Below are 19,200 nucleotides of genomic sequence, written 5' to 3' on the forward strand. Positions count from 1 at the left end.
GCATCAAAGAAAGGTTAAGTTTCCAGCAAACAGAGAATACCCCCATTTTAAAACAGACAAGCATCATGACTACAAAAACAAACAAAGGAAAATTGCCCAAAAGGCTATCTTCAACACATGAATGAATAAATAAATAAATAAGTCCCACTCTAACAACAAAAGAGTGTTAGAAGTCTACGCTCTGCGCCCATAAAGACAAACCCCACCCCCACCGCCACCCTCAGCCCTCCCCCACCCCGCCCCCACCCACCCCTGGAGGTTAGCTCCTGGTGCACATTCAGGTCAGACCAGGTGTTCTGCTTCCCTGAACAAGGGCTTTGGAATCTTTCTGCTCAGCTCTTCCCGAGTTGAGACAACGTCCTCGGGGCAGACTCTGTACCCAGGTCTAGAGAGTTTATTAACCATCTTCTGCCCTGGCTATCAGCAGCCCCCATGCACAGTCTTCCTCCTGATTGTGCATGTGCCTGTCTGGGCCTGGAATTGGGGGTGGGAGCCCATGGAGCCAGCCTGAACCTTATAAGCCCTGGGTGGATGAGCTGTGGCTCACTGCTCACCCTGTTCTTGCTGTAGACAACTAGGAGGTGTGAGGAGCAGGGTGCCTAGTCACGAGATGGACATGTAACTTGTGACTCTGAGTTACTCCGACACTCTCCAAACTCACTTCCTTACTGGTCAAAGCAAAAATAAGATGGTTGAAAAACTCCTTTCCATAATGAAGTGATTGCCTATTCTGAAAAAAAAAAAAACAGAAAAAGCCAATGTTTGTGATGGAATCTGGATAAAGAGGGATCAGGCACCAAAGAATTGTTTAAATTACCAGTAAACAGACTAAGCCCAAATTTGGGCCACCAGATCATCCTAAAAACAAGAGAGCATCAGACTTTGCTGCCAGAAGCAGCAGCAAGCGGAGCTGAGCCTCACTCCCCCACAGGACTGCTGTGTGCAGACTCTAGACCTCTCCTGTGACTATGAGCTTAAATCAAAAGTCAAGTATTACTCAATAAGCCACTCATCACTGCTCAGCTCCTCCCCAGTTAGCTCTGTAGACTCTTCAATCAAGATGCCCCTGGATACCAGGGAGAGGCTGTCCATGGTCCATGGAGGCCCAGGCTCCCAAGGTCACCCAGCACTGCTCTGTGCCTTTTACACATCACAATGGCCCTGGCTTACAAGCTGGCCTCCTCTCCAAGCTGCTCTACATGTCACCAGAAGTAGGAAGAAAAATGACTGGGTCTGGGGCACCGACTCACGCGCGCTCACCTACAGAGCCACAAATGCAGTGGTATTCTCAAGCCCTCACAGAACTGAAGGCAGTTTCAATGATTAACCGTATGTGCCAACTGGACTGGGCAACTCTGTCAGATACTTAGTCAAACATTATGCTAGAAGTTGCTGTGAGGGTATTTTTTTGAAAATTAACATTTACATCAGTGGTTTTTAGTTACACAGATTATCCTGTTGGACTAGGTGGGCCTCAGCCAAAGAGCAGAGGCTGCAATACAAAAACACACAACCTTGCCACAAAAAAAAATAAATAAATAAAAAGGAATTCTGCTAGCAAACTGCCCCTGGACTTGAACTGCAACTCTTCTGCTACTGATATCTACCTATGGATTCAAACTAATCACATCCCACAATCCTATGTGCCAATTCTCCAAATCAGAAGAAAGGAAGAAAAGGGACAAGCATGGTGATGCATATCAAATCTCAGCACTTGAGGAGACTCTGGCCAGCCTGTGCGCATGTGCATCCCAAGCATGGTTCCTAGTGCCTACAGAGGCCAGAAGAGAGCATCAGACCCCCTGACACTCACCATATGGGGTGTAATTAACTACTGAGTACTCTCTCCAGCCCCCAAAACTTTCTAAACAGTCTCCAGAGAAATAAAAAGCGCTGGTATTACACAAACATGAACAACAGAAGCATAGCACTGGGGGCATCCTGGGGCTATTAAGAGCACCATTGTGTTTGAGCCCCATAAAAAGACACTTTAACACATGTTCAGGACACACTGTTGACCAGGAGGCCTATGGAGTCAGCCATGATTAGCACCATGTCCTCTAGACTGAGGGGAACAGTGGCTGTGTGGTAACTGTAGAAGCAAGGGTAAATAGGGAACTGTGGGCCCATGTGACATCACTCAATGTGTGTGTCAAAGGCCTCAGACATCATGTGGCTAGGCTCTGCAACACCCCACAAGTGGTGGATTTAAATCTCCATCCCACCCAGGCAGCAAGTGCAGACAGATTGAGCTCTGGGAAGCAGCAACCTGAGCCTGAGCATCAGCTTGGCCAAGTGCTCTGCCAAATCTCAACTCTGTGGAATCCTGTTCTTCCATCCTGCAAACCAGAAGTGACACCCACTAACCTAAAACAGCACCACACGGGTCAGGGTGCTGACAGGGTGCTGACACAGCACTGCTCTCAGTGTGCTTTGTCTTTTGGAAACAGTCTCATTTTGGTCCAGGTGCTGACCTTGAACTCTCTATGTGGCTGTTCCTCCTGCCTCCACCCACACGCGCTCTGACGATAGATATTCACCACCACACCCAGCTCATGCAGCGCTTAGCACAAACCCAGAACTCTGTGATGCAGGTCAAGCACTCTACCAATGGAGCCACAACACCAGCTGTCGCAGTTCTTAGGTTAAGTCTTATTGTCACACAGGACAGTAATCTCTTCTCTTAGGCTCTCAAGAGCCAATCAGTGACACTCCTTCAGGCCAGCTCCACTTTTTCCTGAGCGTCCTATACTACTGCAAAGTTAGAGATGGAGGAAACCAATTTCAAAGTACACAGTTTGATGCCAATTTTGCATTTTGTCCATTTAAGTAGATTTCCCCTAATTCTCAGCAGGGTAAGGTCATAAAGATCTAAAGAATGAATACTGCCCCCAAAGAAATTTTTAAAAGTGCACACTATTATGCATATGGTGTGTGTGTGCATGTTCATATGTTCCTGTGTATGCACACATGCCTTGGTGCACATGTGGAGGTCAGAGTTCAAGTTCACATCTCCATCCTGTCCTTCTAACATGTTTGAGGTGGAAGCTCTTGTTTTCCCTGCTATGTATTCCAGGCTGTCTGGTGTAAGGTCTCCACCTTCCACCTCCCATTGGGAGCACAGGAATAACGGGTACCTGCTCTGCCGCATCCATCTGGGATGTTGGGGATCAGCACTCAGGTCGTCAGGCTTGCATGACAAGATTTACCCACTGAGCCATCGCTCCAGCCCAAAACTCACTCATTTCACTCACTTCCTAGAAAATGGCTGGCATAACTCCCTCACCATGAGCTCCGGTGGGACTTACTTGTCTGGCGACTCAGAGTGGCCTGTGTGCCTCCTTCCCACTGGGTTCCTGCACACATCCTCCTCGTTTTCATCCACATCATCATCGATGCTCTTCACATCAAGCTTCTGGAAGCCCAGCTCCCCATTCAAAGACGCAGCATCCATTTTCCAGGAACTGCTGCTCTGGCTCCCATTGGAGTTTGGCCCAAAGGGGCTTTCAAAGGTTGACGTGACATTGATGGAAGAGCGGTCGGAGTTCTCCTCTGAGCTTTCTGTAGTTCCAGGCATCTTTTTTAAAGTGTTCCCAATGCTCTGCTCCTCCTCATCATCATCAAAAGAGACAATGTTGGTCACCTTCTTCCTCCTCCTCCTCTCCCTCTTAGATCTGGTATCTGACAAAGGAAGAGCTGTGGTAGTAGACAGAAGGAAGGCCAAGCCATGCTCCCGTCTATTATCACACCAAGAATAAACTGTGTTGGGGCTTTCGGGTTATGAGGTTTTTTTTTCTTGCTGATTTTTTTTATTAATTAATTAATTTAATTATTAAAGATTTCTGCCTCTTCCCCGCCACCACCTCCCATTCCCTCCCCCTCCCCCAATCAAGTCTTCCTTCCTCCTCAGCCCAAAGAGCAAGCAGGTTTCTCTGCCCTGTGGGAGGTCCAAGGACCACCCACCTCCATCCAGGTCTATTAAGGTGAGCATCCAAACTACCTGGGCTCCCACAAAGCCATTACATGCAATAGGATCAAGAACCCATTGCCATTGTTCTTCAGTTCTCAGTAGTCCTCATTGTCCATTATGTTCAGCGAGACCGGTTTTGTCCCATGCTTTTTCAGTCCCCGGCCAGCTGGCCTTGGTGAGTTCCCGATAGATCATCCCATATATCACCATGCACAAAACTCAAGTCCAAATGGATTAAAGACCTCAATATCAGTCCAAACACACTGAACCTGATAGAAGAGAAAGTGGGAAGTACTCTACAACACATGGGCACAGGAGAACACTTCCTACGTACAACCCCAGCAGCACAAACACTAAGGACATCATTGAATAAATGGGACCTCCTGAGACTGAGAAGCTTCTGTAAAGCAAAGGACACTGTCACTAAGACAGAAAGGCAACCCACTGACTGGGAGAAGATCTTCACCAACCCCGCAACTGACAAAGGTCTGATATCCAAAATATACAAAGAACTCAAGAAATTAGACCGTAAAAGGTTAATCAATCCAATTATAAAATGGGGCACTGAGCTGAACAGAGACTTTTCAACAGAAGAGGTTCAAATGGCCAAAAGTCACTTAAGATCATGCTCAACTTCCTTAGCAATCAGGGAAATGCAAATCAAGACAACATTAAGATACCATCTTACACCGGTCAGAATGGCTAAAATCAAAAACACCAATGATAGCCTCTGCTGGAGAGGTTGTGGAGAAAGGGGCACTCTCATCCATTGCTGGTGGGAATGCAAACTTGTGCAACCACTTTGGAAAGCAGTGTGGCGGTTTCTCAGGAAAGTCGGGTTCAACCTACCTCTTGACCCAGCAATACCACTATTATGAGGTTTTTTGAAATAGATTTTTTTTCATGCAATATACTCTGAATGTAGTTTCCCCTAGCTCCCTCCCAGATCCTCCCCACTTCCCCACTCACTCAAATCCACACCCTCTTTCTTTCTCTCTTATCAGAAGACAAACAGGCATCTAACAATAAAAGTAAGACAAACCAGAATAAGACAAAACAAAGAAACAAACAGAAAAAGTACAAGAAACGCACACAAACGCAAACACACACATTTGCACATAAAGATACAAAATCAGAAACCTTAATATGTAAGCAGCAAAAAACCTGTAAGATAAAAAAAAAAAAGAAAAAAAGCCCAGACAAAGCATTATGAGATCAAAAACTCCCCAAAATACCACTGAGCTTGTTTACAGCTGTCATCTACTGCTGGGCATTTTGTAGGTTTCTCAAAAACTGTTTTTAAACATAGGTGTGTGTCTGTCTGTCGTGTGTCTGTGTGTTTGTGTAAAATATTTGCAGATCTTTTGCAGATGGAATTATAGGCAGCTGTGAGTCGTGGATGCTAGAGACCACACTCAGGTCCTCCGGAAGAACAGCAAACACTGGGGAGGACAGAGGTACTACAGGCAGAACCTATTACTGTTGTTTTGCTAACGCTCATGTCAAATATTCCTCTAAATATTTCTGTTTATACCCAGAGGTTAGTGATTCTCTCAACTTTGGTCAGAGCAGTTTCTTTCTGTACTGGGCAGCATTCAATGCAGAGACTCATAACTGGTCAAAGTACTGAGAACAGGCCAGTGTGAGCGCTCATCCCTATGAGACATCTTGGTCAAACCCACCCCGCCCCACAAGTCTTAGCGCACATCATGGAAAAGGAGGCAGAAATAACGTAAGCTCCAGAAGGCAGGGAGGAGTGCTATAAGAGGACGTCTGCGGGACGTGGTTCGGCTGCTGTAGTAATGAGCTCACAACAGCAGTGATTACTGCACAAGACCAAGCCAGTCAACATGCCAGCATGGTGGAGGAGGGGGTCAAGAGGCCTTACCCTGTCTGAGGAGCTACTGACATGGCTGCTAGGGAAGGGAGTGTGGATTTTCTTCAGGGGGCTGTGGCTGCTAAGTTGCTTGTGCTCCAGTGGATAGCCCACACCCATGCTCTGAGGGCAGCAGCGAGATTTTATATACAAAGAGGAAATGAGATTTTATATACAAAGAGGAAATGAAGGTGGGAAGAGAAAAGGTTAGGGGAGGGAGGCAAACATGATCACAACACAGTGCATACAAGTATGAAACTGTCACACAATAAATGAAATGCTATTTTTAAGAAAGGCTGAGAAGAAAAGTTCTGAGGGGAGGGTTGGGGAGCTGGCTCAGTAGGTAAAGTTCCCATGGCACAAGCAGAAGGACTTGAGTTTGGACCCCAGTCCTGGGGAAGAGCTGGTCACAGTGGTGTACAGCAGCAACAGCTCCAGCCCTGGGAGGGCAGAGACAGGCTGATCCCTGGAGCTTAGTGGCCAGCTAGTCTAGACAACTGGTGAGCTCTGGGTTCAGCTCAGAGATTCTGACTCAAAACAAAATCAAGGGGTATAGCCATAGAGGAAGATACCCCACAATGACCTCTGGCCTTTGCACTTACATACACGTGCAAACAAAATGCACAAACAAACACACATACACAAAAACAGACAGACAAGTAGAAATAGACAGGCAGATAAAACAGAATTCTACAAGTGGGGCCTGGTGGTTCAGGAGCTAAGACAGGAAGATTCAAGCTCAAGACCAACATGGGCTGCAGAGTCAGTTCACAGCCACCCTTAACAACATATATAATAAGACCTTGTCTCGAAAACAAAAAGTAAGAAAAGCTGGGGACATAGCTGGCAGAGCACTTGCCTAGTGTGTATAATTTTCACTAGAAAAATAAATATTTTTTTTAATTGTTAAAGTGATGGCCATGATTACTGCCTTAAGGGATTTGGTAAAGACACGGATCAGGATTTAACCCCCAGGTTTTGGTTTCTGCTATATAGCAACTACTAACAACACCAAATGCTCTACGGGTATCATCAGCTTCTGGCAAACCTATCTTAACTGAACCAGTTCCCCTTGCCTGCCCATAGTCAAAGCTCAGAGCTGCCCTCTTACCTCAGGCACTACTTAAATCGCATCCTCCCATACAGGCAAGCCCAAAAGCGTTCTCTCTGAAGCAGCCCATGCTCTCATCCCATATACAAGAACAATAAGTTGTTTGTGTCATTTGTTTTTAAATATCACCCCTGCCCATCCCCAAGATTAATCAGGTGCTAGCAGAGTCTCAGCTCACTGCTGAGCACCAAGAACGTGAGGAGGAGGAGAAGTAAGTGCTGGAAGATGACCCACCTGGCTTCCTACCCTTCCTGTTGGGTCCCTCTCACAGGGAACGATGACAAAAGTAAACACCAGGAGACTGTGCTCCCCGGAGGAGAGTAACAACCGTCAGGTGGGTTCCTCTCAGCCCTACTCTCATTTCCTTCTCACTGGCCCTCCTACGCCACCTCGCGGGCCCCTTCTGGCTCACCAACATTGACGTTCTTGGATATGACAGGCAGAGGGTCAGTCTCCTGCTCCGGCTTGATGAGAATAGAGACAGCAGAGGATGCTGTGATCTCCCTGAGAAGGCTGCTCATGCCCTGCGTGGACTCCTTCAGCAAAGACGTCACATTCTGTGTTGACTCCTTTAAGAGGTCAGAGACAGTGGGAGCAAATTTGCTCTGCCCATTCAGATCCTTGTTGTCAATGTTAATTGCAAAGAGTATGGAGTTCAGACCTGCCAAAAAGGAGGGAGAGGTTGCAGTGCTTGCTGTCATGCAGTCACACCTCCAACATCAGCAAGGAGACCGTCTAAAGGGACATAAGAGGACAAATCTCATCTTCAGCATCTGTAAAACCATCTGAAACTGGAATTGGCAGATAGAAAGAAGTTCATATGAACGGTCTTTCCACATTCCATTCCTGGATGTCAAAAGACAAATAGAAACAAGAACCACCCAGGAGAAGACCGTGGAAGAAGTTCTGGAGAGAGGCTGCCTGGCCTGAGCCACAGAACAACCAATTGGTAGCTCAGAAACCCTGGTCAAGCAACTTGCCACCTCCCTGAGCTCTAGTTTCTTTGCCTGCACAATGGCGACAACAGTAACCCTCTCGGGATTGTGAGCACTAAAGATTTCACCTACCGAAACCTCAAGAGCTCAGTGTGTTCCAAGAACGCCATTACAATTGCTTTATCCAAGAGTGACACCAGCATCCTATAGCTGAAAAGCATGGCCAATGCCTGACTTTCTCATCCCTAGATGAGACTAACATGACTCTCGATATGTAGACTTAATGTCAGGTTTTAGAAGAAAAAGTATGTAAAAACAAAGAATTTGGAAGAAAGACAAGCTATCACACTGATCACCCTTGAGGGGACAGTCGAGCAGCAAAGGATTTCTCAAGTCACAAAACATCGATCCAAGGCCTTGCTTCATGCTGATAAGCCACATACATGGCCTTTTCTGTTCAACGGCTCTCTTGAAGCCCTAAAAAGAAAATCGAAGAGCATTCTCACCTCACAGAGGAGGAAAGAAGAGGAACAGAGTGACAGGATTCAACTGACATGCAGCAGAACCAGGAGTCAAGGCAGTCTGCCCATCCAGTCCCCTCACGGCTCACCTGGCAGATCACAAGCCAGACCATCAACCTCATGCCTCATCTGCATGGGGATCAAATTCTAGATAAATGGCCCCAACTTAAGAAGCCAACAGTACACTTCCAATCATGGGGACACAGAACATCACAGAATGCTTGGGCAATAAATGCACCCCAGAGCCTCTCTGTTTACCAAGCTTCTCGGGGCTCAGCACCCCTGCCTCAACCAGGCTTACCAGCTGCCATGGTAGGGAGCATGCTGGACCTTTCTTCATCCATCACAAAAGACCAGTCTTCATAGAATGTGCTGCAAGGCAAAGAGAAGGGGAAACTCTTAGAGGAAGGCAGTTCTTGGCATTCGCACACTGGCTAATAATGTCATTGATGGCTCAGAAAACACTAGGCCTGGCTGGTCACCCAGAGGGAATTTTGTTCCTCTCCACTTTGAAGCTTCTCACTAAAAACAAAGGTTTGAATGCACAGATCCTACAACTTCCTTCTTGGTCCCCTGAGACCGTGAGCTTTAGAGGACTGAAATAGACATATGCAAACATATTTATAAAGAAGCAGAGCTGAAGAGGACAGAGGAATGGACTCAACAATGTAACCCAGAGAAAGGAAGTCCAGGCTCACCAACAAGGTTTACTTGAAAGGCTAATACAAGAAGAGATGATCTCAGAAGCAATTACAGTGCTACAGGGCTCCATATAGCAGGGCATCCACTTATAAAAATTGCTAGGCTACAAACCCAAACTCCAAGTTAGCCAAGGAAAGTGCTGGGAGGGTAAAAGGTCCCTGTGGATTTCAGTAGCAGCTGGGGAGGCTCAGTGAAGGCTGCAGGTAGACAAGGCAATCTAGCCAATCAATGATACAGCAGGGCCTAAAAGCAGGTCTCCCAAGTCCAATTTCCAAGCACTCTATATGACTCTTAAGCAATAAACCACCAGAGTCAACAGTGCCAGGTGACAGAATTCTAAGTGCAGTTTCAATAGTTCAGCAAGAGATGCGAAAAACCAGCTGCTGATGTGACTGACTACAAGATGGGGGCACACAATGGGACAATGACAAACCACCTTGTCAAGCTGGCATTTTGACTGCACCCAATTCCACCACAAATTGGGATCATTTGAAAATCTGAACTAGCTTTCATACCTGTAGATGAACCTTGAGTGTGAGTGTGTGTGTGCCCATGAATGTGCTTGCATATGGAGAACATCCTCCAGCATAATTCCTCAGGATCCATTCACCTTTTCGGAGACAGGGTCTCTCATTGTCCTGGAGATGACCAAGTAGGCTAGACTGGCTGGCCAGTGACTCCCCAGGGACTGCCTGTCTCTGCCTCCTTATCATTGGGACATGCACCACTGTGCTAACTCTTCCTACATGGATTACTGTTACTCTTGTTTTAATTATCTTTTTCTTCTTGGTTTTAGTTTTATTTTATTTTTGTGTACATATGTGTACGCAGGACGTGTGTGGATTCAGGCACACAGTAGAGGTCCATAAACAATTTTCAGGAGTCAGTTCTCTTTGCTTTCACCATAGGATTCGTGGAATCTGGGGGCTGAACTCAGGGGTCCATGCCTGTGTGCTCAGCAAGAGCTTTCACCCACCGAAAGCCATTTTCCTGACCCTTGAGCATTTTGTTTTGTTTCATTTTGTTTTTGTTTTTCGAGACAGGGATTCTCCGTGGTTTTGGAGCCTGTCCTAGAACTAGCTCTTGTAGACCAGGCTGGTCTCGAACTCAGAGATCCACCTGCCTGCCTCTGCCTCCTGCTGGGATTAAAGGCATGCGCCACCACCGCTCGGCTTACCCTAGAGCATTTTTAAGAGTACCCACAGAATCACTGGTAGAATTACCAATAGAAGAAACATTACAGGGTGCAGGGGAACATTGTCTATCACACACCAGTACCTGAGTTTGATTTCCAGGAAAGAAAAAGTAAAGCAGAGAGAAGGATGGCTGGGGGAACATGACTGCAGACGCAGAAAGGGAGACCTAAACCTGCAAACAGCTGGGAAAACTGGAATCAAAGAACTGCCAAGTGCTGATCAGAAGCCACCTTACTGCATTAATGAAATCTCAGTGTCACCTCTAGGTCATGCCAACATGGAAGTTACTCAAGGTGCCAGAGAGAACTGACCAAGGCCACTCGGGGCATCAGGTGACATAAACTGTGTCTAGTCTTCTATCCTTACAGGGAAAATAACTGCTAGAGCAAAAGACCCAATGACAAGGGAATCCACCAAGCTAGGATTATCTCTATGAATATTATGAGCAGCCTAGTTTTTTTTTTAATTTTTTTTATTTTTTATTCTTTTTTAATTAAAATTTCCATGCCGGGCGGTGGTGGCGCACGCCTTTAATCCCAGCACTCGGGAGGCAGAGGCAGGCGGATCTCTGTGAGTTCGAGACCAGCCTGGTCTACAGAGCTAGTTCCAGGACAGGCTCCAAAACCACAGAGAAACCCCGTCTCGAAAAACCAAAAAAAAAAAAAAAAATTTCCACCTGCTCCCCGTTTCCCATTTCCCTCCCCTCCTCCCAAATATTGCCCCCTCCCCCCAGTCCCCTCCCCCTATCCCCATTCCTCTTCTCCTCCCCCCACACCATCCCCCCTCCCTCTCGATACTGGAGAGCAGTCCAAATTCTCTGCCCTGCGGGAAGACGAAGGTCTTCTATCTATGTCCAGGAAGGTGAGCGTCTAAACAGAGCAGCCTAGTTTTTAAGCCAGTGGCTTCTGCAGCAGTTTCCGGTATTGTAAGGAGCTGGCTGGCTAGAACACCTTCAGCTCGGTCTAGTGATCTCCTCCCACTGCTGAGGGGCTGCTGGATTATAGGTGTGGCTATATGACCCTCCCCGCCAATGAGTCAGGAGAGGAAGCATCTCTGGAGGCAGGAGCCTACTCATCTAGTGCTTACTTCAACAGCAATCCCTCTCCCACTGTGAGTCTACATGTGCTTCAATGGGAGCCCGTCAGCCTGATCTTCAGAAGAGAACACGAAGAAATAAAAATGGCCAACTTACTACAATACAGTCTGACAGTCTGACCTATACTACCTGAGTAAACTTTATACGCAGGGAAAAAAATGACACATGAAAAATGAAGCTTTTAATAAACACAAAACACTTTCTTCCTTAATGGCTCATGTTCTGAGCAGGCCTGGTCATGCAGGTCTGTAATCCCAGCAGAAGAGAAACAAGCCAGCCTCGGTTACACAGTAAAATCCAGGCCAGCCTAGACTACAAGTGAGACCTTGTCTCAAAATAAACAAAAGAACAAATATAGTTTCCGTCTCTTCGGTCAGTTTGGGATTGACTAAAAAATTCCAAATTAAAACTCGGTGGAGGGAGGACAATAGCCAGGCCCTGATCACAGCGAGCGCTGACGGAGCGCTGGTGATGTGTGTGCCGCACAGAGCTCCTTCCAAGCACTGGCACTGGTTCTCCCACCAAGGGAATGGCTAGCAAAGCTGCAGTGGGAATCCCCCTTCTCCCGCGGTGGGAAGACTAGGAAAAAAGGCCTGTCCTGCTGGGTACCTGAGCCTGGTGCGGTCGGCCAGGAGCATGTGCAGGTAGCGCTCCAGGGAGTGCTCGTTGAGGGCACAGCGCAGCCAGGCCCGGCCTCGGCCCACATCCGCAGTGATGTGATGCAGGGAGTAGAAGCGTTGCAGTTCATGCTTGTTGAGGACCTCCTTCACGTAGAACCAGAACACAGGCTCTGGGGAGAGAGGGCAGAAGCGCATCATGGCCTACACTCTGTCATTTTCAGAGCAACGGTCGATAGGCAACTTTATGGAGTGTAAATGGCACTCGTTACTTCCTTAGACAGATGAAGAGGAACAAAGCAATAATCAAAAGTAAACAGGTCTCAGAACCTCCCACCCCAAGACCACCATTCCTAGATAACATTTTCAAAACCTTCATTCCAGTCTTTTTTTATTGCACCTATACAAAAATCACCATTTGTGGCAGCTAAATGATGTCCCCAAACATAACTACACGCTAGTCTCTGAAACCTGTGAATGAAGCCGGAAGCAGCAAAGGAGTGTTGGCAACTCTATGTCAATTCCCACAGACACAACACATTAACAGTGTCTTCATAAGAAGACAGAGAAAATGACCCACAGGGAAAAGGCCACGTGACTAGGGAAGCAAAGATTAGAATGCTGGCAGCCGGCGGCAGCAGAAGCTGGGGGAGGTGAGAACGGTGGCAACCCTGCAGTGTCAGCAGAACCAGCCTGCCACTGTCATCTTGACCTGTCAGGCCAATGAAACTGACCTCGGACTTGCAGCTCCAGGACTATGAGAATAAGTCTCTGTAAGCCAGATATGCTATCATGCATCTGCAGCCTTGGCTAATCAGGAAGCTGAGGCAAAGAGTGTGGTTTGAGCCAAGGAGTTCAAAGCTAGCCTGGGCAATAGAGCAAGATCCTATTTCAACAACAACAACAAAAAGAAGTACATTGTATAGTGTATGATTGTATGTGTATACATATAATTCTATATCTCGATTCAGTTTTTTCTCCCACCCACTTTGGTCTTTTGTGTGTTTGATTGGTTTTTGGTTTATCAAGACAGGGTTTCTCTGTGTAACAGCCCTGGCTGTCCTGGAACTAGCTCTGTAGACAAGGCTGGCCTCAAACTCAGAGATCTGTCTGCCTCTGCCTCCTGAGTGCTAAGATAAAAGACATGCACCACCACAGCCTGGTTTGATTCAGTTTTTTCTAAATCATGAACAATTTCCAGATTCGAAGGGCCTCAGAACAATTTTGTGTTGTTACGTATTCACCCAGTGTTCTGAATACTGAACATGATTTTTGGCAGCTTCCTGGTGGGATATAATTTAGATCTATCTTGATTACAAAGAATTCACTACATTGCTGCTTCCCCTCACACACACACACACAAAAAAAAAATCCTTGATCATGAATAATCACCCTCATTTCTATATCCTCAGGAGAGCTTCCCAAATGGTCAACTATTTGGTATAATGACAGGAACAAATTTAAGGTTACCGGAAGGCTAAATAAGGCTTATTGAGCCACAGACAGCCATTCTTACTGGCATCTCTTCAAGGCTACCTTTATTATCCACATGTACTAATTATTTGGGAGTTGAAATTTTAGTGTATACCTCATTTTGTGACCAATTTTCTTAACAACATTGACTCATTGACACTTTTTCATGTTATTTCAGAACTACAATGACAGCTATTAGCAATTGAGTACTAACTGTACACCAGTCATTGTCACAAATTTCATAACTGATCTCACTCAAACCAAGACCATTTTATTCAAAGCGAGGCCTGGACAAGTTTCACCTAGTTAATGTAAATGTTAATAAGCAGCATAAAACCATGGGGGGCAGTGGTGGTGCACGTCTTTAATCCCAGCACTCAGGAGGCAGAGGCAGGCGGATCTCTTGAGTTCGAGGCCAGCCTGATCTACAGAGCAAGTTCCAGGATAGGCTCCAAAGCTACAGAGAAACCCTGTCTCAAAAAACCAAAACAATACCCAAAAAAAAAAAAAAAAAAAAAAGCAGCATAGATGAGCTGGAATGCGGTTCCTAACACAAGCCACTCAAATCATATTTGCTTCTGCTGCCTTCAAAACGACCATGTTCACAACTGCTTGATTTATTTCTAAGTGGAGCAGAGCCAAACAGGTTCATAGGCCCCTCTGAGAACATTAAAGTCATTGAGGTTCCCTTCCAGATTAAGAAGTTCACTCTAACTCTTCAGTTCAACTGACCTAGGTTAACTGTATCGTTCTAGTGAGCTTCATCTTTGAGGGGCATTTAGTCCAACACACAGGACAAATGAGTGACAAGATCATTCAGTTACATGGCCACAGAGCCATGCTGAACCTCGGATTCCTCTCCCATGGGCACAGAATAGGTGGGTCTGGAACTATGGGCTCACTGGAGAAAAGGGCAGGTAGAGTGTTGAGCACAAGGCCAGGCCAACAGACCAACAATGGCAGCCTGAAGCAAGATAACCAACACCCATGGCTGGCGAAGAAGAGGCACTGTGTAACCTCTCTTTCCCTTTCTGGGTTAGTAGCACCTAAATGTACAGATGTGAGTTTGTATGTATTTAGGGACCCAGCCACCCTCCCAGGTCTTTTAACTTGGTTACTTGTTTAGCGTATGTGTGTCCATCACAGCACATGTACAAAGGTCAGAAAACGACTTGTTGGAGTCAGTTTTCTCCTCCCACCATGTGGGTCCCAGAGGCTAGGTGACCAGAGCCTTTACAGATGCGCCATCTCACCAGGAGAAAATGCAGTTCACCCTCAGTCCTCACGTAACAAACATCAGACACCTGCCCAGAAGAGGCTGTGCCTCTGCTGTGCCTCCAGGAGGGAGGGAGCTCTGAAGACAAAGCTTAGGAAAGTCCTGGAAGTTTCCGGATTCACAGGCGCCATCCAAAGTCATAAAAACAGCAAACTCCTGATGAGGGGGGAGACTCTTTAATGGAGCTGCCGCAATCTGGACAGAAGCACCGGTCGTGCAGCTTTGTCGAGTCAGCTCCCATTCTAGGGTGACTTTTCTACAACACATTCCCCTGAGTCAGCCATGATTCTATAAGTAACCCCAATAAACTGTGGTTCATCAAACCAGACTTAGGTGCAATCACTTTTTGGCCTGTTGTCAGTTCCCTATGGCTGTGAAAAGACATTTGTTTATGCCCAGGGAAAGTTACATTCAAACACCAGAACAGGGGACTCTGGGGAGCACACTACCCTCAGCCACCAAGTGACTCTCACTGGCACTCCGCCTTCTCAAAAACTACAGTCACCTCCCTCTGACCTTGAACACCAGTAGCACTTTACTGTGCAGAGTGTTTTGCTTACCTTGAGGATCCTTTTCAAGCCTGTCAATGATGCGCTGATGATAACGATTATCCCAGCAGGGTTCCACTTCAGAATTAATGTGGTCTATTTAAAGCGCAGTTCGCCTACCGTTTAATGCAAGCGGTGGCCATAATTTAATTTGGAAACCTATACCAATCTGCTTTGAAAGGCGGGGTAAGTTCCAGAGGTATGCCAGGGCTTCCACTCCTCAGAGCACTGAAGCCACCTGCCAGCAAGAAGAGAGCCAGGAACGGGTGCCAAAGTGAGCTGAGGGCTGTGTTTGCAGCGGACTAACAACAGCCTTAGCAGTTTCTAACAGGCCTCGGCTTTTTACTGGCAATGCCAAGACGTCATATCTTCCATAGGTTCAGAGGACAAAATGCTTGATGAGCAGGAGGAGGACCCAAGTTCAGATCTCCAGCACCCACATTAAAAAGCCAGAGGTGCAGCTAGACATGGTGGTGTATGCCTTTAATTCCAGCACTTAGAAGGCAGATGCAGGTGGACCTCTGTGAGTCAAAGCTAACCTGGTCTACGTATGGTGTTCAGGCCAGCCAGAACCTGAATACAGGGGTGCACCTATAACCCCTGCAGTGGGAAAGCAGTGACAGGAGGGTCCCTGGGACTGCTGGTCAGCCATTCTACCCCAATCAGTGAGCTCCAGCTTCTCATAAACTAAGGCAAAAGGCAATTAAGGAAGACACTTGACCTTACCTGTGGCCCGCACAAAGACATGTATACACACACACAAATGTACACATGCACACACAAAATGTAAAATAACATATAAAATGTGTCTACGAGTTGACTCAATCCATGTCAGCCACAGCAAGCATGCCTGTTGAATAAGGCGTTCAATGGTAAGCAGCAATTGATACTCATCATTACAGTACAGCAAAGCCTAGCACAAAAGTGCCCAACAGCACCCTCCCCTTGCTCTGGAAGCCCTTTCTTTCCCACGACAAACATGCCCCGTGCAGTTCCCTATGATGCTGCCCTGACCTCTTCCACCCCCAGTAGTGGCAGGTCCTACAAGTTGGGAGATAGTCAGACTACATTAGAGTGTCCATTTCTATGACACAGCTTCATCCCGCTCCTGTTTTAGGTCTGAGCTCTTCATGGAGAAGGGGTTAAAGTCTCCCACCCCCACAAGTGAGTTTAGGTTTCAGTTCTCTGAGAAAGACAAAACAGGTGTCCCTCCCACAAAGGGCCGTTTATCTATAAAGCCCCTGCATTCGGAGTTGAGGCCTGTGTCAGCCTCACAATATCTCAAGGACAAATCCAGCAGCCCCTTCTGAGTCAAGTCCAAACTTGTCCAAGCTTGTGCAAATATGTCCAAAGATGATAAGACTAAACTTCAGCCAATTAAAAGGATACTAGCGAACTGCTGCTTGTTTAGCCAATTAGTATGAGATGACATAGCTGTCCCTGAAACTCTCTTAGCTGTGCTTAAAAAGAGCCTACATACTCCTCTGGGGTCAGCGTCATTTCGTACAGGTGAATGACCCCACGTGCATACAGAAATATTAATAAACACTCTTTACTTTTACATTCTATTTGAGACAGGAGTCTCCTTCGATATTTTCTCAGACCCTACAATGGAATAGTCCCTTTTTTTAATTGATATTTATTGAGCTCTACATTTTTCTCTGCTCCCCTCCCTGCCTCTCCCCTACCCACTTCAACCTTCCCCCCAAGGTCCCCATGCTCCCAATTTACTCAGGAGATTGTCTTTTTCTACTTTCTACTTCCCATGTAGATTATATCTATGTAAGTCTCTCTTAGTGTCTATATTGTTGTCTAAATTCTCTGGGATTGTGGTTTGTGGGCTGGCTTTCTTTGCTTTATGTTTAAAAACCACCTATGAATGAGTACATGTGATAATTGTCTTTCTGTGTCTGGGTTACCTCACTCAAAATAATGTTCCATCCATTTTCATGCAAAATTCAAGCTGTCGTTATTTTTTTCTGCTGTGTAGTATTCCATTGTGTAAATGTGCCACATTTTCCTTATCCATTCTTCGATCGAGGGGCATTTAGGTTGTTTTCAGGCTCTGGCTATGACAAACAAAGCTGCTATGAACATAGTTGAGCACATGTCCTTGTGGCACGATTGAGCATTCTTTGGATATATACCCAAAAGTATTATTATTGGGTCTTGAGGAAGGTTGTTTTCTATTTTTCTGAGAAATCGCCACACTGACATCCAAAGGGGTTGTATCAGCTTGCATTCCCACCGACAATGCAGAAGTGTTCCCTTTTCCCCATAACCTCTCCAGCATAAGTTGTCATTGGTGTTTTTGACTTTGGCCATTCTTACAGGTGTAAGATGGAAGGAATCTCAGAGTTGTTTTGATTTGCATTTCTCTGATGGCTAAGGATGTTGAACATTTCCTTAAGTGTTTTTCAGCCATTTTAGATTCCTCTGTTGAGAGTTCTCTATTTAGGTCTGTACTCCATTTTTTTTATTGGATTATGTGATCTTTTGGTGTCTAATTTCTTGAGTTTTTTGTATATTTTGGAGATCAGACCTCTGTCTGATGTGGGGTTAGTGAAGATCTTTTCCCATTCTGTAGGCTGTCGTTTTGTCTTGTTGACCGTGTCGTCCTTTGCTTTACAGAAGTTTTTCCAGTTTCAGGAGGTCCCATTTATTAATTGTTTCTCTCAGTGTCTGTGCTGCTGGGGTTCTATTTAGGAAGTGGTTCCCTGTGCCAATGTGTTTGAGTATACCTCCCACTTTCTCTTCTATAAGGTTCAGTGTGGCTGGCTTATGGAGGTCTTTGATCCATTTGGACTTGAGTTTTGTGCATGGTGATAGATATGGGTCTGTTTTCATTTTTTTACATGTTGGTATCCAGTTATGCCAGCACCACTTGTTAAATATGCTTTTTTCTTTCCATTTGATATTTTTTGCTTCTTTATCAAATATCAGGTGTTCAAAGATGTGTGGATTGATATTGGTCCTCCTATCTGTTCTTATGCCAATACCAGGCTGTTTTCAGTACTGTAGCTCTGTAGTAGAGTTTGAAGTCAGGGATTGTGATGCCTCCAGAAGTTCTTTTATTGTCCAGGATTGTTTCGGCTATCCTGGGTTTTTTGTTTTTCCAAATGAAGTTGAGTACCGTTCTTTCAAGGTCTTTGAAGAATTTTGCTGGGATTTTGATGGGCACAATGGAATATTCTTTACATTAATTTTGATATTTTTAAAAAATGTATGTATATATGTATGTGCACAGGGCTATGTGCATGTAAATGCAGGTGTCCACAGAAGTCAGAGATGTCAAATCCCCCTGGAACTGAAGTTACAGGTAGTTGTGAGTTGTCCAAAATGGGCACTAGGTCCTCTGCAAAGAGAAGTACATTCTCTTAACCTGTGACTCATCTCTCCAGATGTGATGTCAAAGGGTTCGTTCATCTGATGCTTATGAGCAATCTGCACAAGACTGATGCCCCTGACTTCCTCCAGACCTGGAGTACAGCTCTCCTCCAGACCTGGGGGTACAGCTCTCTTCCAGGCCTCAGGGTACAGCTCTCCTCCACACCTGGGGGTTGGGAGAGACAGCCCACAGAGCAACAGCTCTCCTCCAGAGCCTGAGTGCTGGGCGGGAAACAGCCCACTGAGCAACGGGTCCCTTTCAGTGCTGGGAAGGAGTACAACTGAGCAAGGTAAAAGCACGGTACGAATTGAAGTAATGTATCATCAAATTCTAAGTACAATGTTTTGGAATAGAATATTTGTTTAGCTATGTAAAGATGTGTTAGATTTGTTTGTGTTGCAGAATAACTGTTTAACTATGTAAAGATGTGTTGCTGTTTCACCTTTCCTGCCTAAGGTACCTGATTGGTCTAATAAAAAGCTGAACAGCCA

General features: G+C 45.9%; 1 protein-coding gene across 4 annotated transcripts in view; it reads right to left on the bottom strand.

Annotated features, from left to right (window-relative positions):
* The window catches only part of Snx29 (sorting nexin 29), a 401,413-nt gene that overhangs the window by 334,032 nt on the left and 48,181 nt on the right, over positions 1-19,200 (bottom strand). For all 4 annotated transcript variants that reach the window (XM_057775566.1, XM_057775567.1, XM_057775568.1 and 1 more), the window contains 4 exons: positions 12,017-12,197; positions 8,715-8,785; positions 7,370-7,618; positions 3,309-3,681 (listed from right to left, as the gene is read on the bottom strand). In XM_057775566.1, the coding sequence (XP_057631549.1) occupies positions 3,309-3,681; positions 7,370-7,618; positions 8,715-8,785; positions 12,017-12,197 (874 nt within the window). The remainder of the gene's footprint in view (positions 1-3,308; positions 3,682-7,369; positions 7,619-8,714; positions 8,786-12,016; positions 12,198-19,200) is intronic.

This window comes from Chionomys nivalis, chromosome 7, assembly GCF_950005125.1.
Source record: "Chionomys nivalis chromosome 7, mChiNiv1.1, whole genome shotgun sequence".
Classification (NCBI taxonomy): domain Eukaryota; kingdom Metazoa; phylum Chordata; class Mammalia; order Rodentia; family Cricetidae; genus Chionomys; species Chionomys nivalis.